This window comes from Pseudorca crassidens, chromosome 1 (genome assembly GCF_039906515.1).
Source record: "Pseudorca crassidens isolate mPseCra1 chromosome 1, mPseCra1.hap1, whole genome shotgun sequence".
Taxonomy (NCBI): domain Eukaryota; kingdom Metazoa; phylum Chordata; class Mammalia; order Artiodactyla; family Delphinidae; genus Pseudorca; species Pseudorca crassidens.
Genome location: NC_090296.1, coordinates 61,730,315 through 61,757,495, shown reverse-complemented (window position 1 = coordinate 61,757,495; position 27,181 = coordinate 61,730,315). Strand labels below are relative to the sequence as shown.

Genomic DNA, 27,181 nt, shown 5'->3' with positions numbered 1-27,181 from the left:
ACATGTTAGGAAGAATTGACATCTTAACAATATTGAGTCTTTTTATTCATGCTCATGGAATATCTCTCCATTTATTTAGGCCTTTGATATCTTTCATCTGAGTTTTCCTCATATAGATCCTATACATATTTTGTTAGATTTATATCTAAATATTTCGTTTGGGGGAGTGGTAATATAAGTGGTATTATGTTTTAATTTTAAATTGGAATTGTTCACTGCTGCAACATAAGAAAGCAATTGACTTTATATTAACCTTACATCCTGCAGCCTTGTTAAAGTGACTAATTAGTTCCAGGAGTTTTGTTGTTTTATTTTCGTTGAGTCTTTTAGATTTTCTACATAGACAATCATGTTATCTGTGAACGAAGACAGTCTTATTTTTTCCTTCTTAATCTGTATACATTTTATTTTATTTTATTGTCTTTTACATTAGCTAGGACATCCAGTACTGTGTTGAACAGAAGTGGTGAGAGGAGATATCCTTGTCTTGGCCCTGATTTGGGGGAGAAAGCATCTAATTTCTCACCAATAAGTATGATGTTAGCTATAGGGGTTTTTTTGTAGATGCTCTATATCAAGTTTAGAAATTTCTTCTCTCTTCCTAGTTAGCTGAGAGTTTTTATCATGAATGGATATTAGATTTTCCAGCGCTTCTTCTGCATTTATTGGTATGATCAAATGATTTGTCTTCTTTAGATTGTTTTGTAATGGACTATATTAATTGATTTTCTAATGTTTTATACCGAGAATAAATCCTACTGGATAGGAGTGCATAATTCTTTATGTACTTTGTTGGGTTCGATTTGCTAATATTTTGTTGAGGATTTTTGCGTCTATATACATGAGAGATAATATTCTGTAGGTTTTCTTTTCTAATAATGTCTTTATCTGGTTTTGGTGTTAGGGTAATGCTGGACTCATAGATTGAATTAGAAAATATTTCCTCTGTTTCTACTTTCTGGAAGAGATTTTAAAGAATTGGTATAAAAAAAATTGGTATCATTTCTTCCTTAAATGTTTGATTAACTCCTCTGGGCCTCGGGTTTTCTTTTTTGGAATGCATTGACTATTGATTTAATTTCTTTAATAGGTGAAGGCTTATTCAGATTGTCTATTTCTCCTTGCGTGAGTTTTGGTAATTTGTATCTTGCAAGGAATTTGTTCCATTTTATATAAGTTATTAAATTTGTGGACATAGAGTTGTTAATAACATTACTTTATTATCCTGTTAATGTCCCTGGGATCAGTAGTGATGACCTCTCTTTCATTTCTGATATTAGTAATTTTTATCTTCTTTCTTTTTTCTTGGTTAGCCTGGCTATAGGTTTATTGATTTTATTAATTGTAATAGGCCAAAAATGCCCCCCGCAAAAGATGTCCACATTATATAACTGGAACCTTTGTTACCTTATGTGGTAAGGAGATGTAACAAATCTCCAAACACTTGGGAACATTTAACAACACATTTCTAAATAATCCATGAGTCAAATAAGAATTCTCAAGGGAAATTAAAAAATATATATGGAAGTGAATGAAAATAAAAGTACTGCATAGCAAAATTTCTGGGACATAGCTAAGGCAGTGCTGAGAGTGAAATTTTTAGCACTAAATACATACATTAGGAAAATTGGAAGTGTATCAAATCAACAATCTAAGGTCCTACCTCAAGAATCTGGAAAGAGAACAAAAAAATAAATGCAAAGCAAGCAGAAGGAAGAAAATATTAAAAATAAGAACAGAAAAGGGCTTCCCTGGTGGCCCAGTGGTTGAGAGTCTGCCTGCCGATGCAGGAGACACGGTTTCATGCCCCGGTCCGGGAAGATCCCACATGCCACAGAGCGGCTGGGCCCGTGAACCATGGCTGCTGAGCCTGCGCATCCGGAGCCTGTGCTCCGCAACGGGAGAGGTCACAACAGTGAGAGGCCCGCGTACCGCAAAAAAAAAAAAAAAAAAAAAAAACAGAAAGAAGCACATAAGAGCAGAGAGAAAACACATTATGAATATCAGGAATGATAGGATATCACTATAGACTTCGCAGAGATAAAAACAATAAGAGATTACTATGGACAGCTCTACATGCATAAAAATGGCAATTTAGAAGTAACAGACCATTTCCTAAAAAAACTCTTATTCCATTACTGATACATACAATAACCTGAATGAATCCCCAGAGAACTATGCTGAGAGACAACAGAAAATCCCCAAACCTTTCCATTTGTATAACACTCTTGAAATGACATTACAGAAATAGGAAACAGATTAGTGGTTCTTAGGATTTAAGGAGGGGATGGAGTGGTAAGGAAGTAGGGAAATATACTTCGTGGTGATATAACTGTTTTGTATCTTGACTGTATCAATGTCAATATCTTGGTGGTGCTATTATACTAATTATTTATACTAATAATAATAATTTATACTAATAATTTTACAAAATGTTGCTGTAATTTTATAAAATTTACTATAATTTTACATAAATTTACTATAATTTTACAAAATGTTACTTTTGGGGGAAAGTGGTAAATGACATGAGGGATCTTTCTGTATTATTTCTTACAACTGCATGTGAATTTGTAATGATCTCAAAACAAAAATGTTAATCTTTAAATATTCCTCAAAAATGGAATGGAATGGAGTGTGGATGAGGGAAGCAATGGAGAATATGAGGCTGCACATAAAGATAAGGAGAAAAGAAAGGGAAATAAAACTGATGTGACTCTTCTATAATACTAGAGCCCACTTATTCGAATGGAGCATTTAAGCAACAATGTTCAATAAATACTTTTTGTCTGCCTCTTATAGAGAAGCCACTGTGCTAGGCCCTCTAAGGAAATAAAGAAGAGTAAAAAATGGCCCCTTCCTTCAATAGCATTAGACTAAAGTAGGGAAGATAAAGTGAGTATAAAGTAGCTATAAAGGATAGTAGAAAGCGATGAATATAATACAAGGGGTATGGAAAGGGTATGGAGCTTAGAGGAAGTAGTGTCTCCTTGGGCAGGATATGGGAGTGTGACTTCATGACGGTTGTGGCAGTTCATCTGGATCTTGAAGTGTAGTGATCGGGCGCTTAGAGGGATAGGGAAATAGAATTCCAAGTGGAGGCAACAGTGTGAGCAATAATCCCAGAGTGAAAAGTGTGAGGGCAGTTTTAAAGAACAGTTTATATTTCCATTTGGCTAGAATAAAAGTTTTTGATAGAATAGTTAGGAAAAGGTCTGGAAAGAAAACTAGAACAGAATTCTGGAGCACCTTGAATGTCAGACTAAAACTTGGGACGTAAACCTAGAATTCTATATCCAGTGAAATTGTCCTCCAAAAGTGAAGGAGAAATAAAGACTTTCTTAGACAAAGACTGAGGGAATTTGTCACCAGTACACCTGCCTTGAAAGAAATGTTAAAAGAAGTTCTTTTGAGAAAAGGCAATCACAGTAAGGCGGAAACTCAGATCAAATTAATTCATGCAATAAACCAGGAAGTAAAAACAGACACTGTCCTTTCAGGAAATGTATACTGAGGACAACATAGCACATACTTCTGGTTTCCATACTCACTTTGTCTTTATTTATTTTTATTCAGTGAAACAAGCCAAACCTGCCTCTTTTTTTTTTTTTTCGGAATGATTTAATAATATTATCAGTAAGTGATAAAGGTTAGGAAAACTAGTTTAGTTCTCCCAATTCATGAAAAACCTGTAGCAACAGTTGTTTTTCATCAAACTACTTATAAAATATCTAAATATTGTATGAGAGCTTATACAGAATTAATTAGAAATAAATTATTTCTTAAAAAATTATACAATGTATGAATGCTTGTTTTTTGCCAGGTATTGTGCCAGATATTTTCACATAAGTAGATCACCTTATTTTGTTCTCATGTGAACTCAGTGAGATTTTTCTCATTGTTTTAGAGGTGAGGAAATTAATACTTAAAGTTATAAAGTATTTTTCCCAAGGTCAGACAGAGTGAACAGCAAGACTGAAATTTAAATCTACTTCTTTAAAGTCCAAATCTGACATCTTTTCATTTACCAGATTTAGCATTCTTGACGTATTAGACTAGATAATTCTTTGTTGTGAGGGTCTGTCCTCTGCAATGTAGGATGTTGAGCAACATCTCTGGCCTCTATTCACTAAATGCTAGTAGCATCCCCCCCTCCAGTTGTAACAGTGAAAAATGTCTCCAGATGTTACAAGATGTCCCTGAGGGACAAAATTACTCCTCGTTAAGAACTATTGGCCTGGGACTTCCCTGGTGACACAGTGGTTAAGAATCTGCCTGCCAATGCAGGGGACATGGGTTCAAGCCCTGGTCCGGGAAGATCCCACATGCCTCAGAGCAGCTAATCTCGTGTGCCACAACTACTAATCCTGTACTTTAGAGCCCGCGAGCCACAACTGCTGAGCCCGCGCGACACAGCTACTGAAGCCCGCATGCCTAAAGGCCGTGCTCTGCAACAAGAGAAGCCACCACAATAAGAAGCCTGCGCACGGCACCGAAAAGTAGCCCCCTCTCACCACAACTAAAGAAAGCCCACACACAGAAAAGAAAACCCAATGCAGCCAAAAATTAACTAATTAATTTTTAAAAAAAAGAACTATTGGCCTATACTGTGACACCTCATCTCTAAATTTTTAATCCAAGAATATTTATTCAATTAAAATAAACAGTATATATAGATCACATGAATGCTTGAGCAATTACTGTAAATAAATGAAGCATAAGTAGAAGTGTAAGTGCATATAGTGGGATGGTGAATAAAGTGATCTCATGAAAGGACTTAAGAAATAGTTGATCACGGAAACAAGAAGCCAAGAAAAGTAGCATCAAAACTTGGTATAGATGGAAAAGTACTAGTTTGCAAGAATAAGATGAATCCATGTTTGACATTACAGTTGAGAGTTCAACAAGCAGGTAAACACAAGTTGAGGGGAACATAAATATCTACAAGCAAAATGTAAAAGTGGGTCATAAACCTGAAAATTCCGAGATATTTTCGGCTGAGGCAGTACAGAGAGTTAGGGATCAGGAAAATAGTCAGGATCACAGTCGTGAGGGAACAGACCAGGAGACACTGAAATGAAGACAGAAACCACTACAGAAAGGAATCTATTACATGCTACTTAATGGTCTAATACCCATTGAATGGCATCTCCTACCTTGGCCTGCTGTTGGACTCATGTGGTGAGCAGCCTAGGAGATAATGTATAGTCACAGTTGGTGTGGATTCGAATTATGATTATATGAAAGACTACTAAGTAAAAATACTTTTAAAGTCTCACTTTCTATACTAAATTAGAAAAATTAATTCATTAAGAATTATATAATTTCAAAACTGGAAGAGTTAATTGAATTTTTTATATTACTTCATTATCTTCATGATAAATAGGGATGGTTACCATCCTATGTTAGTATTGTGTGAGCCACACTGTTTCTGAGAGTGATTTAACAGCTTTTCTGTTGTTTTATAATTTATTCTTACTATAACTTAAAATATTTTCCCATACAATGTCATTTAAGTGCCATTAAATTGTAATGCCACTGCTATACAAAAAAATGCATCTGAAAATCAATGCATCTCAATCAACTTTGAACAGAGGTTAAATGTGATATGACTCTGAAGAAAGCTAAACAATGTGGCCCTCTTGTCAATTTAGGGAAGAGCTTTCTGAGGGAAAAAGCATCACTAAAACAAAAATGCACTTCAGTGGTTATAGATTTATACATGCTGGGAATATATCCTCTCTACTTCACTTTTATTCCTATAAGAAAATTTCCCTAAATTATGAACATTTTAATTTATTAAACTTATGAATGCATTCTTACCATAAATAAAATTGCCCTATGTAATTTAATATGTTGGAATTGGGAAATAAATCACATGATGAAACTGAAAAAAACTATGAAGTATTGTAAGTTCTAAGAAGGAAAAGAGGTTCTATGAGACAGAATAACAAGGAGGGAACATCAAAATTTAGACTGAAGAGACATAAAAGGTTTATCTGAGAAAGTAGTATTTATGCTGAGACCTAGTGAATGAGTAGGAGTCGGTCACATAGAAGCGTGGAGGGAAAGGCATTTCAAAGAAATGCTTCAAGCAGGAAAAGCTTGCTGTACCTGAGAAATGGAATGTCTGCTAAAAGGTGGTAGGTAGAGAGACCGGATGATAGAGGGCTTTGTAGCCCATGGCAAATAGGGGAGGATTCCAGCCCAGGAAGGGGGCTATGATGTGTGTCCAGGTTCTGGCTCTGCTAGGGTAGGGGTATGAGATTAATTAAATTACTTACCTCTTTGTTTCAGTTTTTTCATTAGTAAAAAAGTAATATTAATAGGACTCCCTTCCTAAGTTGTTGTGAGGTTTAGTGAGTTAAAATATGTAATTTGTTATCTTCAGAGATTTATTCTGAGTTTGATGAGGTGCTATTGCAGGATTTTGAGTGACGTTATCTAATTTATCTTTTTAAGAGATCACTACAGCTACTGCTTCAGTTTGAGAAAGACTTGATGGGGATTTAAAGGTTTCCAAGGTATTTTGAATGAATAGTAGCTTTTTGAGCTTGAGAATAAAGGGTCCCAGTTACAGGTCCATCTGAGAGAAAAATTAAAGTCAGGTAGTATAAATTTGCCAAAAAAAGGAAAAGACTAAATTAAATGGTAGAAAACTAGTAAATGATGAATGGTTAGGTGATTAAATGGGGATAATATTGATTTTAATAATGGTGTGATTTTAAAAATTGAGTCATTGATTCTTAATATTTAATTGGTTATAATATACTAGACAGTGTTGTAGGTATCACAAACAAATGCAGAATTCCCAAACTATGCTGATCTACTTCAAGTTTTAAATGAAGAGCATAGGACTTCCCTGGTGGCACAGTGGTTAAGAATCCGCCTGCCAGTGCAGGGGACACAGGTTCAAGCTCTGGTCCAGAGATCCCACCTGCCACAGAGCAACTAAGCCCATGCACCACAACCGCTGAGCCTGCGCTCTGGAGCCCACGAACCACAACTACTGAGCCCACGTGCCACAACTACTGAAGCCCACACACTGCAATGAAGAGTAGCCCCTCCTCGCTGCAGCTAGAGAAAGCCCACATGCAGCAACGAAGACCCAGTGCAGCCAAAAATAAATAAAAATCCCTTTTTAAATAAATAAATAATAAATGAGGAGCATATATTTAAGATTAAAAATATAAAGAACAGGGCAGGCTATGATTCTTTTAACTGGACACAAAAAAGCACTGCCATTAATGGAATAATAATAAATTAGATTTCATTAAAGTTAAGAACTTACATTCATCAAAAGACAACATTAAGAGAATGAAATGTCACTGCACCCCCATTAAAATGGCTGAAGTTAAGAGGACTCGGAATCCCACTCTACGGGTGCATATAGAGCAACTGGAACTCTTGCTGATGTGAGAATAAATTGGTATGACCACTTTGGGAAACTTTGCAGTATCTACTAAATCTGAACATATATACACCCTATGGAGGAATTCTGCTCCAGAAATGAGTACTTATGTCAGTTATATCTCAATAAAGCTGGGGAACAAAAACAAGCCAAAAAGAAATGGGTACTTAGGTCCATCAAAAGACACATACAGGAATTATTCATAGCAGCAACAGTGGAATGGTTAAATAAATTGCTATGTATTTATGTAATGGAATACTTCATAGAATAAAATACAACAACAGGATGAATCTCAGAAACTTTATGTTAAGCAAAATATTAAGTCAGACAAAAAGTTCAAAAACAGGCAATATTAATCTTGATAGAGGTTGGACTAGTGATTACCTTTGGAAAGGGGTTCAACTGGGAGGACTGGAGTGTTCTGCATTTGTTCTGTATTTTATTCTTTACATTTTGTCAAGCTGAATACTTTGGATTTGTGCAAATTACGTAATTTAAAATGTAATTAGGGACTTCCCTGGCGGTCCAGTGGTTAAGACTCCAGCCTTCCGGTGCGGGGGGACGCAGGTTCGATCCCTGGTCGGGGAACTAAGTTCCCACATGCTGTGTGACACAGCCAAAAAATTAAAGAAAAAAAAATGAAATTGATATTTAAAGGTAAAGAGCATAGACTTTTTAAAGGTTTTTTTGTTTTGTTTGTTTTTAGTTTCTTTCTTTCTTGGGTGTTTCAAGTAAACAAAGAGAGTAGATTGAAAGAAAATGGAAGTTGGAACAATGCAGACAGTATGAGAGAACAGAGAAAGAATTAGGAAAATGAGCAGGAGACAGGAGTCTTTAAGCATATGGATTGGTAGAAAGAACCAAGAAGAATGAAATAAGGGTTAGATACATAACAAGATGAAAACCATGAAGGAAGATACTTTCTTTGCACTCTGCAAATCTGGCAGTATACACCATTCTTATTTCATATATAGTAATCACTTGACCACAGTTTAGCAGCATCTCTCTTCTTAGGGACTAAACTGAATTCTGACATGATTTCTTTTGGTATGCTAACTATCCCTGTCTCAAGTCCATCTTATTTCTGTGTGACACCTTGTCCAAAGTGAGCACCCTGGAGAGGCGTATAGGCTATTTAAGCAAAAAGAAGAAATTTATAATTACTTCAGTTTGAAAAGTTTTAGATAAAGTACCAGACTAGATATTCAGCCAGAGTTAAAGTTCCCTGACCAGCTTTCTACAGCTTTAAGAATTATATTACTTTCTTTCAACATTATCAATCTGTATTATATAGTTAGGGTGTTTTACTTCAAGTCTCCCATCGACATTTCTTTTGTATGCATATACTGAAATGATCTTATTTAATAAAAAAAGAACATCTCCTGTGTGGATTTTAAATTTCCCATTATTAAATATTTATATTTTCAAAATGTCTTTATTTAATTGAGTGAGGTGCTTGGTGCCATTTCAAAATAACCTCAGGTGGTAGGTGTAATGACATATCAAAGATCTGACCTTTAGCATTTTAAGATTCTATTTGTCTGCATTTTCTTCTGCATTAATTTAGTCTTAATTTATATGCTGTTTCTCTGTATGACTTAATGAGTGGATGTGTTTGGCATAAGATTCATTAACAAAAAGAAAATATATCTGAATACATATTATTTCTGTGCAGGTTGACTTGTGATTTTAACTTCATTTATATCTCAATTGTGACAAGTAGAAAATGCTGTGTATAAGGCTGATCGGTATTTGTACAAATCTCATTCATTCTCATTACGTGTTCAGCCGAATAGACCCTGGATCTCCTAAACTGATGCCCATTCTCTTACTTCTCAGTTCTTTGCAGTCAGCTTATTATATTCTTTTACTTACCTAGAGATACTTTATTCTCCAATTCTTTGCTATTCCTTTTAAAGAAAATTGAATGTAATATTTACACTGATACAATTAAATTAACATCCTGCAGCATCTTTTTGTATGCTTTGGTAGCAAAGATAATCATTTGTCTGGGTAGCTTTCAGCCTAGAAGCAGAGAAATGGACAATTATCAAGTATAATATTGTGATATAAAAATTATTTGTATTTACCCGTTTAAGTTATCTTTATTGATTTTTAGAAATGGGTATTTCTAACTGGAGATTTTCGTTAAATAGATTATTGGTCCGTCAGCCTACATATTTATGTTTAAATTATTTATTTTTATATTTTCTCAGTTTACACAAATCTTTATCCCAAGAAGAAAATCTGAAGGATCAGTTTAACCATACCCTTAATACCTATGAAGAAGCTTTAAAAAGTAGAGAGAACATTGTTTCCATCACTCAACAACAAAATGATGAATTAGCTACCCAACTGCAGCAAGCTCTGACAGATCGAGCGAACATGGAATTAGAGCTTCAGCACACCATCGAGGCCTCCCGAGCAGCCAATGACAAAGTTCAAAAGTAAGTAAAATGACCTTGCATTATTTCAAAAGCATGAAACAAAACAAAACAAAAGCACATTCTTTTGGCAACTAAATAATATATTATTTATTATTTATGCTCTTAATAGTTTAAGACAAAAGTGGATTGAGCCAAATGAACTTTTTTAGACGGCCTGTCATATCTACATTTGGGGTCAAAAAGTCATTTACTTGCGAATCATGGTTACTATTTAGGGCAAACCATTTTTATTGAATAATTGATCTTCAGGGGTTCATGGAGGCCATACAATTAAAATCAGTTCATAGGTAATAGGTAATTAGCAAGGGGAAGAGACAGTCAAGTTACCAACCCTACTCATTTAGCTTCACAATAATCTTACTTGAGCTGAAATCATCTATGACCTTGCAATCTGAGACCTCTAGGCACATAGAATCCAGTACAGTGAAATTAATTTTCTTGTGTTGTTCTTCTGAAGTATTCAATACAGCTTTTCACAGTACATGATCACATTTATTTTCAATAATCTTTGCATTTTTATTAAAATTTAAATAAAATTTAAATAAAATTTAAATAAATTAAAATTTAAATAATCTTTGCATTTTTATTAAAATTTAAATAAAATTTTATTAAAATTTAAATAAAATTTTATTAAAATTTAAATAAAATTTTATTAAAATTTAAATAAATAAAATTTAAATAAAGCATAATCAGTCAGTCCTTAATGATAGATAGCAAAATATTAACAAATAACTTATCAGACAAGGAAGTCACTTGTTAATTTATGGGACTTGAACACTGTAGCAGAATAGTCTAAAGCAGCTTTAATGTAATAGAACTTGTCATTTTAACTGAGCCCTTTTTTATGTATTGTTAACAGCATTACATCATTCACACACCTAATTGAATTCAATTTCTAAGACATACCTTCTTCCTTAACAATTTTTTTTTTCAGTTTTACAGTATGGAAAAGTAGAGCTAACTTCAAGGTTTCTTACTTCTCAATACTTTTTGTTTGAAAATAAGTCTTCAGAAACATTTCCTCAACATCCCTGAAATTATATCTTGATTACTAGCCCAAGATCAGGTAAATTCGTAGTCAAGACTGTTTTAAAACAGATTAGGAATTAATCTTTAAGGTATATGTACCTTGAAACTTACGATTTATGGTGTTATATTTTATAGGTTTAAAGATTAAGTTTATATTCAGTCAGAAACTGTATCCGATTATTCACAAAGTATATTAACGTTCTAAGAACCCCAAGATAGATATTTAGGTAGATCTCATTTCATTGTAAATTACAAATCACTAACTTTTGACAGTCAAGATCGGATTTAGCTCTATTTGCTTAAAGGATACAAATACTTAAAAATTTCAAAGTTTTCTTTACCTGTAATCCTTTAATTTCTATACATAACTAAAATTCCCTAAAACAGTGTTTCCCAGAGAGCAATTAGATTTCTAAAAAAATTTGGAAATGTTGTCAACTTTTATTTTTTAGATCTCATCAGCTATTGTTATTATTTTTAAAAGAAATAACTTTGTACCCCAAGAAGTAGAAATAACATTTCTCAGATAACGCTTTAAATTTAATAAGTTTAACCTTTTGAAAAACTAACTATATTGTCCTTATTCTTCACGTTTAACAACAGACAAATCAAGACTTTTTAATGGAAATGGCACCAATCCATCGACAGAGTTTAAGTGCAACAATTATGTCATTTACAAGAGTTAAATGTTAAATTTTAATTTAAATGTTAAATCTTTTATTCTGATTTCTAGCAATCAGACCTAGATGAAATATTATCAGGCTTTCCACTTCATATTTAATCCACTATATTTCATCTTTAATTGCCCTCAAGTGTGCAGTGTATCTTCATTACAGTTAATGTGGGCATCAGCCTATTTTGTTGGATATAAGATGATAACCTTCCAGGAAGCCAACTGATAAGACTTTGTTAGATATTAACAGGTATTGGTATTCTGTTAGGTATTAGTATTCTCCATATAATCTGAAATCACTATTACTAGCAATTATTTCACTCATACTACACTATCTCATTCTTCAGAAGGGCACTACCTTTTCAAGACTAATGCATTTATATACGTTGGCCTCTCTCCTTGGAGCCTTTTGCCCTTTTCCCTCATGAGAAACATATTCATCCTATGAGATTCAGTGCAGCATAAAAGATAGAGACAAGCTTTGTGGTCAAGTCAGACAGACCTGTGTTTGAGTCCCTGGTTTCCTACCTATTACCTGTGAGATTTAGGGCAAATTGCTTAACTCCTGGAAGCAAAAGTTTTTCAGTTAAAAAATTTGGACAGGGCTCCCCTGGTGGCACAGTGGTTGAGAGTCCGCCTGCCGATGCAGGGGACAGGGGTTCGTGTCCCTCTCTGGGAAGATCCCACGTGCCGCGGAGCGGCTGGGCCTGTGAGCCATGGCCGCTGAGCCTGCGCGTCCAGAGCCTGTGCTCCGCAATGGGAGAGGCCACAGCAGTGAGAGGCCCGCATACCACCAAAAAAAAAAAAAAAAAATTTGGACAGTTGTATTGGCTTCACAGGGAGAGTTGATGTGACTTTCCTAGTCCTCAGCAGTTTCAGAACTGTCCTTGTTCCCTCACTGTTTCTTATCATTCACGTTCACTTTGCCATCAGTCCCCGTTGTTTGCTGCCTAAGTATCTCCTGATTCCCTCCGCCTCTTCCCTTGTTAATTGCATTAATTCAGGCCTTAATCATTCTTCATGACTACTGAAATAATCATTCCTCTAGACTATTGAAATAATCATAAAATTAGTTTACCTGCCTCTAGCTCTCTCAAGTTTATCTTCCTCACCACCACCAGAGTTAATTTTTCTAAAACAGAAATCAGGTTATATTATTTCCCCATTTGAAATCTTTCAGGAGCCCTTCAACCCCTACAAGTTAAAGTTTAAACAACTTAGCGTGATATAGGAGGCCTATCACTGGCCTTCTGCCATTGTTCTAGTGGCATCTCCTCACATGCCCCCTACCACAATATCTCTGCACATGCTCTTTCTTCTTCTTAGAACATATTCCTCCCTTTTAGTACCTGGCCAGATTTTTGTTATTCCTTAAATTCCAGTCTAAATGTTACACCTGTGATGCTTCTTTATTTTTTCATTCTTTAATTCTTTCATAATACTTAGTCCATACCTTTCTTAGAGGTCTCAATCATCTAGATGTTATAATTGCTTTGTATATCTACTCTAATCCCTGTAAAATTACTCATCGAACTTTTCCAAGCCATAGACAGTGTTCTACTCCTCTTTGTATCCCCGTTGCCTCCAAATACTTGCACAGATGCCTGCTGTAAAGTGGGTGCTCCATGAATGCTTATGAACATATGAACTAGAACAATTTAATAGTTTAATAGAATGACAGAATAAAATAAAAGCAGATCAGGTCAGGAATACACAGTAAAACTCCAGGTGTGCTCTGATATGCTTAAAGCCCTAGATAAAGTTTTTTATCCCAGCCAAGTACCTAGAGCTCACAAGTTTCATAGAAGAGTACGGCACTGGCATCACCACTCCTTCCACTCTCCTCAGAGTTGGGATCTCTTACTTGTTAGTGATCAGCTTTTAACCCTTGTTCTAACCACCAATTTCCATCAAGTTTAATTACATTTAAAAGACCTGAAATCTTCAGTAATAGGACAGAGAGATCATATACTATTTCTAATAATTGTAGAATTTTAAATTTATATTTTATTTCTTTGAGAGTCTAACATTTTTCTTGAATTTTTTAACCTATAGGAGTATACTTGGAAAGTTGTACAGAATTACCATCCATAAACAAGCCAATGTTTATAGCAGATAGTCACTTATAAAGTAAAATGTGGTAAATGCCAGACCTCACTGCCCCAAAATAGCTTCTTGGCCCAGGTATCATAAAGCCTAAAATTTCACCAATGGAAATCCATTCCGTCACGTTAAGCATTACTCTCCTTAGGTACATCTCTTTAAAAAATGTGTATGTTTGTGGAAGAAGAGCACATAGTGATTTAGCTTTTCAGATTACTCTTTTGCCGATTCTGGATGCACTTGGTTTCAGAGAGTTATGTGGAGGCTAAAGAGCAGGTTAAGAGCACGAGAACTTTGTGAGAAAAACTTTTTAATAGTTTTGCCCAGACCATCCATAATCCTCATTTATTAAAGAGAAAACTGACACACCAATCCACTAAATGATGTTTTTTATCATAAGAGGTTATGAAATCTGATTCTTTGTGCTATAATTTTCCATGTGTCTTTCCATCTACAGATATGCTTCTGGCCTAGAGCAAGTTTCCCAAAGGAATTTTTTAATGTATTTTACTAAATTTAACATGTTTAAGCTACACATAGTTACTTAAAATAAAAGTATTTACAACCAGACGTACATGGTTAGAAGACCTCTCAAAGATCTAGGTTTTACAATGAAATAACTTTTATCACATATCATCTTAACCGTGGGCCAGATTTACACTGATACTGTTCAAGTTTCGTCATAAAATATAACTATATAATAAATAGATTGGACTAAAAGATGTAAGAAAAAATTGTAAACTTTTAACAAATTTTCAAGAAACAAATTCATCAACTATTTAGAATTTTCTTTCTGTGCTTTAAAAAAAATCAGTTACTTAACATTTGCACGCATTCTAATTTTTAATTGCATAATTAAAATTTCAAAGATCAGCATAAAACACTGCCTTTTGAAATATACGGCATCCTGTGTCTTTTGAGTGGTATTGACAGAAAGAAAAGAAAAGAAAAGAACATGTAAAGCTAATAAAAAGTCTTTCCTGCCTGTTGGCCAAATACTGATTTCTATGAAGAAGTTGAGGTTACAAAGAAATCGTGAATTCTCAGCCTGGTTTCCCTGCTGATGAGTGAAAACTGTCTGTAGTTCTCTTCGAGGTATCAGGGGAGTCGCCATAGTGTCACACAAGGGTCCTTAGTGTAGAGCAAACATACTTTCCACAAACTCAGCTGCTTAATCTGTTTGCAGGTTGAATTATAAAACAGGGTAGACGACTCTGGGTGCTGGGAAGGGGAACAGAGCATTTCCACAGTTTCTTGACTTAAAAAAAAAAAAAAAAGCCTGCTATTCTTTTTTTTTTTTAAAGCCTACATTTTTCATCAAAAGACTTTACTAAACTTTGTAGTTTTGTTGCTATTTCCAGAATCTGATATTAACCATAATGGTTAATAATTAGTAAAATAATTGTGCTAAAATAGTCTTACATAGTTTAATATGAAAAGCATCAGTGAATTTTTTATATAATTACATTATGTTTTCATTAAAATTGTTCTGCTTCTTGCCAACTTTATCTTGATATTTTTCCTCTAAATTCTTGGTTGGACTACAAGTTGCAAAGCAGTACTAGATGTATCGGAACACTTTGTAAATACTTGTTGATTGAATCAAGGAATGCATTTCATAAATTCTCAGCACAAGGTTTAAATCAATATTTAATATAATGTTGAAAGTTGACTTGGATTTATTAGTATTAGTAGTAAATGAGAGGATTTTAAATTTTTCTGGAAATTTCTTCAATCTTTTTTATGTTTGAGATTCAAAAAGCTCTGTGAAATATGATACATACCTCAGCAAATAATAAATCAAATAGTTAATTTATTTGTGCTAGTTTATGTACAGTTGAACACCCCAGTCAGCTTTGGAAGGCACCTTCTAAATCTAGATCTAATTAGATACAGCTTTATTGTCATTTATATATGGAAGATGGACTCAGATTCCTCCTAAACAATTGTCGTAAAATGTAAAGCATCTAGCATGCTTAATTTTTATTCTTGAACATGATATGTTTTTTAAGAATTTAATGTTCTGGGTTTTTAATCATAACACATGTTTTTAAATTAAATACATATTTAACTTATGAAATACAAGTCTTGTACTCTATCAAACAAGTATGTATTTTATTAAAAATTTAATTCCATTATATATTTGTATAGTGGATCACCTTTCTTATCCATTGAGTACATAAAGTAGGTTTTCTTAGAGCTGCTTTTATTATATACAGAGATACCTACCATGTTTGATAGGTGATATAATCATATTCATTTCTTTATAAAAACTAAAGAATTGAGGCTTATACCTTGATCTTCAAGGAATGTCTCACTTTGACATGAAAAAAAAAACATAGTTTTAATTGTCTAGCTCATTTCTTTCTACCAGGGAAGAATTAATGTGGGATTATTAAAATTGAGAAATTCCAATGAAGTGGAAAGTGAAGGATCCAGGCTAAAGAAGAAAAGGGATTCTCTAAACCTAAGTATCTGCACTGTCCCTGATTAGTTCCCTTTTATAGTTAACTTTATGGAGTGAATCATAAAAAGCATGAAAGTGGGGACTAAAAAGTTAAATTACAACATGGCTTCTTACATTTGATTTGCTTCTTCATTTCAGAATCTTTCTTCCAATAGGTGATCTAGAGTTGGGCTAGTACACATTTCAGCCTACTAAGATAGATAAAACATGTTTCAGATGATCACTATGGAGAAGAATGAGAGAAAAAGAGCAAAAGGGTTAAATAAGAGAGAGAGTCATACAGTTTTGGTTTAAGACTAAATAAAATGCAGGAATTTTTGTTGTTTTTCATTAGTCCCAGTGTTACAGTAGTTGAAAGTCAGAGATAAGAATTCCTATTATTTTAGGGAAATTATACGATGATCAAGTACACTTTAACTGAAACTTGACAGGCTGAAAAAAATACAACAGGAGTTCTTATACCGCAGAGATATTCTAATGTGATTTTCACGCATGTGTATGAAATGTAAGTTCCTTAGAGTGGTCATATGCTCTAACCAGTACCCTTTTCCTTGATTCTGTTCTTAGCTCCAGTTAAAAGCCTTCTTAACCGTTTAAACCTTGCTTCCAGGGTACTTCTGTGAAGATACGAGAACTATCTTACATGAGAATACTTTTAGAACTGATAAAAATGAGATATATAAAGTGATTTGAACTTCCTAGGAAAGGTAACAATAACACTAACCACTAGTGTACTTTAGAATACTGCTGTTGTAGTAAAGGAAAAAAGGAAGCTATTGTAGAAATTAGATTTTTAGAAGTTTTCATCATTCCTGCCTGGATCTTGCTCAACCTCATTGATAACTCACTGGGAACATCCTCTTTTGCTTTCTCTATTCTTAAACACACAGATGAATGGATATAATGTATCTATCTGTTGATATAGAAAATGTCTGCATATTTATATAAATAAGGGTCTGAGTTTTTTTTAATGAATTGTCAGTATTCTCATCTAAAATCTGATGTACACTTCCTTACTAGATATAGGTTTCATTCCCAAAATATAATTGAAAAATCTAAATTGAACCCAAGAGCAAGTAGAAATATAAATTTTACTTGGATTCTAAGACTCCATGTTTGATTATTTCTCCCCATTATTCCATGTTTGACTGTATCCCCCCACTAAGGGATTTTTCCCAAATGCACATTTGGCCCTCTAAATATAGAATGAAAGAATCTTGTTTATTCAGGGTAACTCTGTCTGCTAGTGAAATCATAAACAATATCCACACATAAACTTCATTCTTGATCATTTACATTTAAAGAGAAAAAAATCATTCTATAGCAATATGAATGATTAAATCCATTCATATATAGCTTAAATCCATCTTATTTCTTTCTTATATTGTTATATATTCCTGAACAACTCAACAGAAACAGTTTTTTTCCTTCAGTTCTTAACCTAAGTATAAAGAAAAGAATAGTTTTGCCACTACAGATTATTACTTCATCAGGTGTTTCTATAGAAAGACTAATTAAAAGTGAAAATTAAAAATAGTAAATAGTATTTTGGAACTTTCTAAACTTAAGTAATTTTAATTTTTAAAATTGCTCTGGCATTTATAGCATACAAACTAGTAGTTCTTGGAACATCATCATCATTTGACTTTTTCCTTCACAAATACAACAGTATCCTAAAAGCATAATGAAAGCATATGTTCTTTCTCTTTATGTTACCATTTGACAAGCTAAATAATGGTAAAAATAACGTATAAACATATTTAAAATCTTGAAACATCTTCTTCCTTAATTTAAAATAATCTGCCTTCTGAACTATGTGTATTTCACATCAGTCTTCCAAGAAGTTCTCTTCTACTGACTATAGGGCCTAATCTTTCCCAGAATGATGAGAGTAGCACAGTTCAAGAACAAGAATGAATCTCTGTATAATCACACCACAATGTGAGGTGACCCTAAGACAGAGAACTGACCAGATACACATATGGGTTTTAAGAAGACTTTCTGATGCTCTTTTTAACACAGCTGTGAGAAGAATGTGGCTAAGGCCCAATAGTCATTCTTGAGTAGAGCTGGCAAAGGAAACCATGAGGAGAAGAGAATTTAACACATGGGTGTAAGAGAGTACGGCTTCATTGATGCGATCTGAGGGGAATGCCTAATGACTGAAAGAATCAAACTTGGCAATGAAAACACAAAGCTCTTTTCATCAATTCAAACACAGACTCTAAAGCTGCAGATGGTCACCTCCAGCCTTGTCTATTCAGTGTGAGGTTTTATAAAATGGCACTTTGGTGAATACTAATAGATCAAAACAAAGATTTAATAACGTAAAGATGTGGTGTTCATTTTTAAATGAGTATACAGGTCAGTGTCTCAGAAAAGGATAAAAAGAGTACCTTTTATATGTGGGTCTAAAGTCTTTTTGTTATTTTTCAACTTCAAAAATAAATGACAAACGTACAGATTGTGTTTTATGGAAAACAGTTTACATTATGAAAAAGAGACCAAAATCAGAGTTTATATTTACACTCAATTGATTTCACAGGTTTTGTTTGAGGACTCTCAGTTTATAACATCTGTTAATGTTTTCATGAAGCTCACTTGATAGGACAAATATATGTTGCCATTCTCAAAGATGAATCAATCTAATTAAAAATTTAGGCCAAAATATTTTATAATTGGAATAGAATTTTTTTCTTGCCTTTTTTGGAAAATGCAAAGACTCATTGTTTAGTACAAAGGAAGCCTTTGAGCTTCAATACAGTCTTGAAATTACATTTTTGGTACTTTGCATTTGATTTTCTAAGATTTTATAAATTCATACTAATTGTATATATATTCAAAAGTAATTCATTATATTCAACTTGTTACTTATGCTTACATAACTGAATCTTACTTTAAATTAAAATATGGGGTATTTTTCCAGAGTAAATTTTATTATTAGACTTGGATAGCACTTTATAAAATTCTTGAGCTAAACCCAAATAAATTAAGCTTTATTTTCCAAAATAAGCTTAAAATATGAACATGACTTATTAATAGCTTTCATATTTCTACTATATGTGAAGTATAATGAATAAGTCTGTATTCCTAATACTTTAATAAGTGACACAAACATATAATAAAATACTAGAATTGATAGTTAGAAAGGAGACAACTTAGTATCTAATAGAAATACCAGTAAACTAACAGACCCTTGCCTGTCATTAACTGGGTGTGTACAAGTTATTAAACTGTGTTCCTTCTCCGTTTCCTCATCTAGAAGATGGAGCTGATAGACTTGCCCTATCTACTTCAAAGCATGGCTGTGCAGATCAAACAAGGTGCAAGTGCATAAAAGTGCCTTGAAAAACATAATACACTCTATAAATGCAAGCCATTGACTGAAGAATATCTTCTACTTGTAATATACATTTTAGATAAAAAGTTATAATTACCTCTTTGGAACCAGAAATAGTAAGTTAGAAAAATAATATTTTAGCCTCAGAGACATAATGTAAATGTCATGTAACTTTGGAAAAAGTGATTCTGCACATAGATCGTGGAAACTGGAAGTAAAGAGGATTCTGTGCATTCTCACACATTACAAGTGAGAATGCAAAACGGTAAAAATCCCTATGGAGGAGAATTTGATGGTATCTAACAAAATTACATTTATCCTTTGACTAAAGAAAATCACTTTTAGGAATCCCTCCTGAATATATACCTCCTGAATATGAAACAATGTAAGAATTACAGTATTACTTTAATAGCAAACGGAAACAACGCAAATAGCAGAGTAGCTGAATAAACTATGGCAAATATTCACATAGCGTGATATGATGCAACTTTTAAAAAAAAAAGAAAAAAGTAAGGAAGATGTCTGTAAACTAATATTGATTGACATATCGCTAACTGAAAATAATCAACTATTTATAATATGCTATCTTTTATGTGAGAAATAAGAATAAAAGGAACAGGAAGGATAAACCAGAAACTAATGAAAATAGTTACCTTTGGAGATAGATGGGAAATAGATCCAGGCATAGGATGGAAATGCAACTTTTCTAACTCTGCCTTTTTGTATAGTTTTGACTTTTGAACCATGTATATATTTTAAATATTCAGAAATTAAAATCAAATGAAAGGGGCTTCCCTGGTGGCTCAGTGGTTGAGAGTCCGCCTGCCGATGCAGGGGACGCGGGTTCGTGCCCCGGTCTGGGAGGATCCCACATGCCGCGAAGTGGCTGGGCCTGTGAGCCATGGCCGCTGAGCCTGCGCGTCCGGAGCCTGTGCTCCGCAACGGGAGAGGCCACAACAGTGAGAGGCCCGCGTACCGAAAAAAAAAAAAAATCAAATGAAAAAGATAAAAAAAGCAAACCCTGAAAGTGAATACAAATAGAAATCAATGTACCTAACTATATCAGATTGGTTAGATTCTTATAGAGAGAAAATAATTAACTCAAATATCTTTTGACTATCAGACTGAATATACATCATTAGTGGCATATATTCTAAGGACAAAAAGAAATGCAAAGTAATCTTAAACTTTGCTCAGTATATTCATACTTAGTTGTACTACTGATTATTAAAATTTTGAAACTATTTTCTATATATTGTTGGATTGAGGAAATATGTAAATAAATATTATTAGGAGCCAAGATTTTCACTGTAAAATAGATGACATTAGAAAAAAGCAACTGTAATATTCAATTTGAATTGAAACTATCAATATGAATTCATGCTTTTAAAAATGTGTATTTTTCCTTAGCTCTATTCATTGAAAAAGGCTTAGAAGGAAGGGATACACCTAACACCCAGATTTTATTTTCTGAATACATTTCCTATTAAAGGGTACCAAAGCTCCTAGGTTTGGAGCATGGAAACTACAGTGAGTCTGGATTATCATTTTGTGCCAGAAAGGAAGAAAGTACTCAGAGACTAATAGAGTCATGTAGAAAGGGCACAGGAGCAGCTTGACAAAGTTCCCATAGACCAAATTTGGGATAATGTATGCTTCAAAAGAAGAACTGTATTTGACTATAGAATCCTTAATTGTTACATCTAGGGTTTATAAAGATACTTTTAAAAAAAAAAGATGGAAGATGGAAAGGAGGAATCTCTTTTGTAAAGGAGAACAGCAGTTAACAAGTACAGATAGAATAATAGAATTAGAAAATCACCACCTTGTAACCCCCACTGTAATTAATTCAAGCAAAGACCATTCATCAGCCATGTAATGAGTTAAAAGAAGCTACTTTGGCACTAAAGTCAGTCAGTCTAGTTTGGGGAAACTTGCTTAGCATATACCAGAGAGTTCAGAGCTTAAAAATCAGAGAGGGCTTAGACATGGGGATTTGAGATGTCAGGTGCCTTCAAACAATATTTAGGGATTTATTATTAAAATTTACTTTAGAAATTTTTCTTACTCAAATATTCTGTGCTTATGTAAATGATAGAAGATAGACCTAAATCATTCAACCTTTTATCAGAATTCATCTTTTAAAGAAACTCACTATAATGTAAAGAAGTTTTGCCTTAGAGATTTTATCAATATTAGACTAGGGTACTGATCCTTTATTTAAATTTTGATATTTTGTTTATCATGGTGTTTTTGTGTTAATTTTGATTTTTTTTTGAATATTGCATTTAAATATTTATCCTGATAATGAGACTTTTTACACCTCTTTAAATTGTTCATCTGAATTGAGTGCCCCATTCACCTACCCTAGATGTAGTGCTGAATACTCTATAGAATATGAAAAAGAGGGCACTTCTAGTTTACCCTCATTCAAAAGTAAGAACAGGGCTTCCCTGGTGGCGCAGTGGTTGAGAGTCCGCCTGCCGATGCAGGGGACACGGGTTTGTGCCCCGGTCCAGGAGGATCCCACATGCGGCGGAGCGGTTGGGCCCGTGAGCCATGGCCGCTGAGCCTGCGCATCCGGAGCCTGTGCTCTGCAACGGGAGAGGCCACAACAGTGAGAGGCCCGCGTACCGCAAAAAAAAAAAAAAAAAGTAAGAATAACTTACTGAGTTATCCTAGTGTGTATGATTTATACTGAATGGTGTTTCATGTTCAGAAATATTAGTCATATAATGGAGCTGAACAACTGTGGTTCTTCCCACCCTATGGAAATTGACCAGGTTTTTAATTATATACTGTCCAGAAAATCTACCACTGTCTGAATTTCTGTTTCTTACTTTACAGTCATTACCTGCACCAGTTTTGTCAATTGTTGCTTTGTCTTTATTTCAATCATCTGAGTAGCTGGGTTATTGTATCTATCTACAGTAGGATCATGATTGTCTTCTAGACCCTAAGTGTTGATTTCAATTTGAGAATATATGGTATTTATGAATCAAAGATAAATCAGATAGAGAAAATTACTGTGATGATTCCAGCTTAATAAGTTGAATATTACTTTTACTTTGTAGGCCCCTGGCTTAGTCTAAAGTTTGAAGGTTCCTTGATATATTATCTCTACTAGTCTCCCAAAGGATGTTGCCAGTCTTTTGAATTAAACTTGAATAAGGTTGATTTGTATTCCCTGTTAATCAAAATTTGAAATGTTGACATTAGAAAATTTCATTCAGTGCTAATTATATATGACTTTTATGAAAGTTAGGAAGAAAAGAATCCTACATTTTAAAGTTTAGTATCAGCCTAAAGCCCTATGAAAACAATAGTGAGTAGCTTAATAAGCCATCTTAATAAGATACCTTAATAAAACTAACCAGTTATTCTAGCTTGCTGCATTTCACTTGGCAGTATAAAAATCAGTGACTTACTTCCTCCGTCATTAATTGAAAGTTTTCTGGGTTTAAAATGATCAAAAACCTCAGCAATGTTATAGCAACGTTTCCTAACCTTTCTTGACTCTTAATTCCCTTTAATAGTAATACATATTCTCTAGGCAGAGTTTTAAGTATCCTTCTTGCATTGGTGTAAGATAAGTTAATTTGCATTGATTGTTTTATAAGTTTTATTTTAAGTACAGTCTTTCGTATTCATATGTAACATCATATGCTGTTTGAAATATATATAAGGAAGTATTAATAGATTAAAATTTAGTAATGTATTATGGCATTAAATAACTGCTTGTGAGATGATATTTGGAATTCTTAACATTTTACTTTTAAAATGAAATAATGGTGGTTTTTTAGCCTGCATTTGCTAGAATATTTCCATGAATAGCACATTATGAGTGTTTTTGGTGCTTACTCCAATGTATGTAAAACTAAATTTAATATTATTACTATTCCAGTGTTTTCTCTCTCTAACTTTGTTTTTTAAGTTAACAGCTACTAAACAAGTAATACGAGTAGTCTGATAAAATGAACACAACATAGAGATCTGGTGAAGAGAATCTTGAGGTGAATTTACGGATTTATTTTGATGCTCCTCATTTGTAATTGAAATTCAGTCTACTTTCTGCTTCCTCTGAGTATTTCAGTGGTCCGTTAGAGGTAGAAATTAAACAATTTACAGCTAAAAAGAAAAAAAAGATGCTCACAACCACGTGTTGACCAGCTATGTTCAGCTATATGATAAATCAGCTGAGGGATTGAGTCATGAACATGCTGTGCTAATCTTTGCTGAACCTTCATTTTGCTCATTCATGTGCACTCAGAAGACCTCAAAGTAGTCCATTTTAAAAGGCTATATAAATTAATTTAATTAAAGGCAAAAATATTTAATAATAATTTTTGCTTTGGCTTCAAAAATAGAACTCAGAACACTACTCATTAGCAACATTATCACCTTCAGCTACATGATCTGTGAATTTTTAAAGTGCAAAATTTTTAAAAATGATCCTTTAGAGAATTTCATTACAAGTTTTACACACCCACTTTACTCTTTCATCAATTTAAACACATTTTTATATTGTTTAAAAAAATTTATTTCCTCAAAAGCATATTTTAAAATACTTTCATCATTTATTAAACAGCCCCCCCAACAAGTACATATTAAAGTTGATAAATTATATGAATTAGGATGTAAGTTATTGAAAGGAATCATTTGCTGGAAAACGTATGTATTACAGCATATTAGATAAATGTTAATGGTTTTTAGAAGCAACCTAAGTGTCCATCGACAGATGAATGGATAAAGAAGATGTGGCACATATACACAATGGAATATTACTCAGCCATAAAAGGAAACGAAATTGAGTTATTTGTAGTGAGATGGATGAACCTAGAGTCTGTCATACAGAGTGAAGTAAGTCAGAAAGAGAAAGACAAATACCGTATGCTAACACATATATATGGAATCAAAAAAAAAATGTTTCTCATGAACCTAGGGGCAGGACAGGAATAAAGACGCAGACGTAGAGAATGGACATGAAGACACAGGGAGGGGGAAGGGTAAACTGGGACGAAGTGAGAGAGTAGCATTGGCATATACACACAACCAAATGTAAAATAGATAGCTAGTGGGAAGCAGCTGCATCGCACGGGGACATCAGCTGGGTACTTTGTGACCACCTAGAGGGGTAGGATAAGGAGGGTGGGAGGGAGACGCAAGACGGAGGGTATATGGGTATATACGTATGCATATAGCTGATTCACTTCGTTATACAGCAGAAACTAACACAACATTGTAAAGCAATTATACTCCAATAAAGATGTTAAATAAATAAACAAATAAATGTTAATGGTTTCTTTACATATCTTCAAATAAAAAAACATTTTTTAAAAAAGGAAATTTAAGGGCTTCCCTGGTGGCGCAGTGGTTGGAAGTCCGCCTGCCGATGCAGGGGACACGGGTTCGTGCCCCGGTCCGGGAAGATCCCACATGCCGCGGAGCGGCTGGGCCCGTGAGCCATGGCCACTGAGCCTGTGCGTCAGGAGCCTGTGCTCCGCAACGGGAGAGGCCACAACAGTGAGAGGCCCGCGTACTGAAAAAAAAAAAAAAAAAAAGAAAGAAATTTAATAGTTTATTATAGAATAATTGACTATAGCCTTTAAGATGCTTAATAAATATTCTTTTCATTATGAGCAAAGTGTACAACTCTAAGACCTGATTTTCTTTATTAGGGGACTTACTAAATATTAGTCTTTACTAGTCCAGTTTTATGTATTTATCATTTATGCCAACACTCTGATTTTGCTCTAAAGTATTCTGCAACTTGCTATTATATGATACCAGCCCCAGAGCTAATTTTTTCAGTCTACTGAGTATGCTTAGTATATTCTATAACTAATAAATCAATAAAATCCTGTAATGTACAAACTCCTATCTCTATGAAGCAATAATAAGCAAACTATAAGTGAATGCATGAGTCCAAAAAAGGTATGTTTTGATTATATTGACTCTGAGAACATTTGACTTTAACAGTATACATCATTTATTGTGTGGTATAAATTGGTTGTAGTACTGTTCATAACTTTTGAATAGTAGATCCAGTGAATACTAAAACAATAAAAATGTTTATATCATGGGAATACATTTTAAGTAATTATTCTGAAGAGCTACATGTTAGTGGTATCTTTGAGCAAATTAATAAATCATATTTCTTGCTTAGGGAGTGAAACTGGAACGTGCTAATAAAATTTTTATCTTTAGTCATTGAATTTTATATTGGTTTCATACATTTTCTATATCATACTATAATAGCAGCAAAAATGCATTAAAAACTTTCAAATACATTTAAGTAACAATTTAACACAATAAACTCTACATTGATTAAGTAAATGTGTTTAGAAGATAATAAAATGAATGCATCAAAGAAGTTCCTTTACAATTATGTTTTGCTCATTTAAAAATAATTCCTGCTTAATGTAATGTTTCATTTCTTGTTAAAATTTTGCCAAGTCTTAAATAGCTAACCTATCTGGTCCCCTGATTCTTTAATGAAACTATACTTTCATGATAAAACATAGCTTTGATACTCTTTTCCTGATAGATTTTGTCACTTTTGGAAATAGCTGTTTTGACAACTAGAAAGTGGCTGTTTGTATTTATAATTGGTTGTTGTAGATGTCCTAATTAGTTATTGTAAAGTGAAAAAGTAAGTATAAATCATTACAGATGGGTTGATTGAGGAAGTAAATAGCCATGCCAATATAAATATTAGAATTTTTTCAGATCTCAAAAATGAATGTATTTCATTCTAAATAAAAAAGATGAAAGAGAAAGTTTCTTAATGGATGAAAGTCTATAATTTAAATATTTTACCAATTATAATAAGCAGGATCTTGAACAATTGTATTCATGACTTTATCCAACAAATATTTTTAAAACATGTACAGTGTCAGGCACAGGTGAACAAAATCAAACTCTACCTTGATTTCATGAAGCAAACCTTCGTTCAGGAGAGATAAGTATTAAATATTCATACAAATAAGTATGTAACTACAATTTGTGATTAACGTGATGAGGGAAAATTCTCCACAAACTGTAAGAGAATATAACAGATCTAATTCAGATTTGTGTTAAAGGGATAAGGTTTTTACTAAGCTGTGGCCAGAAGTATAAATAGGAATTAGCCAGGGGAAAAACACCTTTCATGTGGAAACCACAGCAAAGAGCTTGGCAAATGGGAGAAACTGAAGGAAGATCTTTTTGGCCAGAAGGCAGCTTGGAACAAAAAAGGAGGATGGAGTAGTATGCAGAGTCAGATCTTGAAGAACATTGTAACCCTTGTCAAGGTTTCTGTCTGTTAGTTTCCTTTTTTTAGCTTAAGCAGTGGAAGTTGTTGATAGATTTTAATGAGGGTACATGTTCTGATTTGCATTTTTAAAAGATTAGCCCTGAATGCTCTGTGGAGGATAGATTGGAATGAGATAAGAATAGAAGTAGAGAGACTCACTAGGAAGGAATAGTAGTCGTGAGAAATCGTGATGACTTGGACCAGGGGAGTATCATTGGAGATAGAGAGGAGTGGGACTTGAGATGTACATGGATGGCATCCAAGCAGTAAACTGCCCGGATAGGATGCGGGGTGTTAAGGGGAGCTCCCAAATTTTTGTCTTGAGCAACCTGATAGATGGAAATACCATTTATTGAGACTGAGAAAACTAGAGGAAGAACAGATGTGAAATGGAAGAACATTTTTAACGAGTTTAATTTG

General features: G+C 33.7%; 1 protein-coding gene across 6 annotated transcripts in view; it reads left to right on the top strand.

Moving 5' to 3' along the window:
• MIPOL1 (mirror-image polydactyly 1) overlaps positions 1-27,181 on the top strand; it is a 300,807-nt gene that overhangs the window by 243,768 nt on the left and 29,858 nt on the right. For 5 of the 6 annotated variants that reach the window (XM_067737281.1, XM_067737280.1, XM_067737276.1 and 2 more), the window contains one exon: positions 9,625-9,855. In XM_067737281.1, the coding sequence (XP_067593382.1) occupies positions 9,625-9,855 (231 nt within the window). Of the gene's footprint in view, positions 1-9,624; positions 9,856-18,149; positions 23,366-27,181 lie in introns of those variants that run through there. The other variant, XM_067737283.1, reaches the window with a different exon arrangement.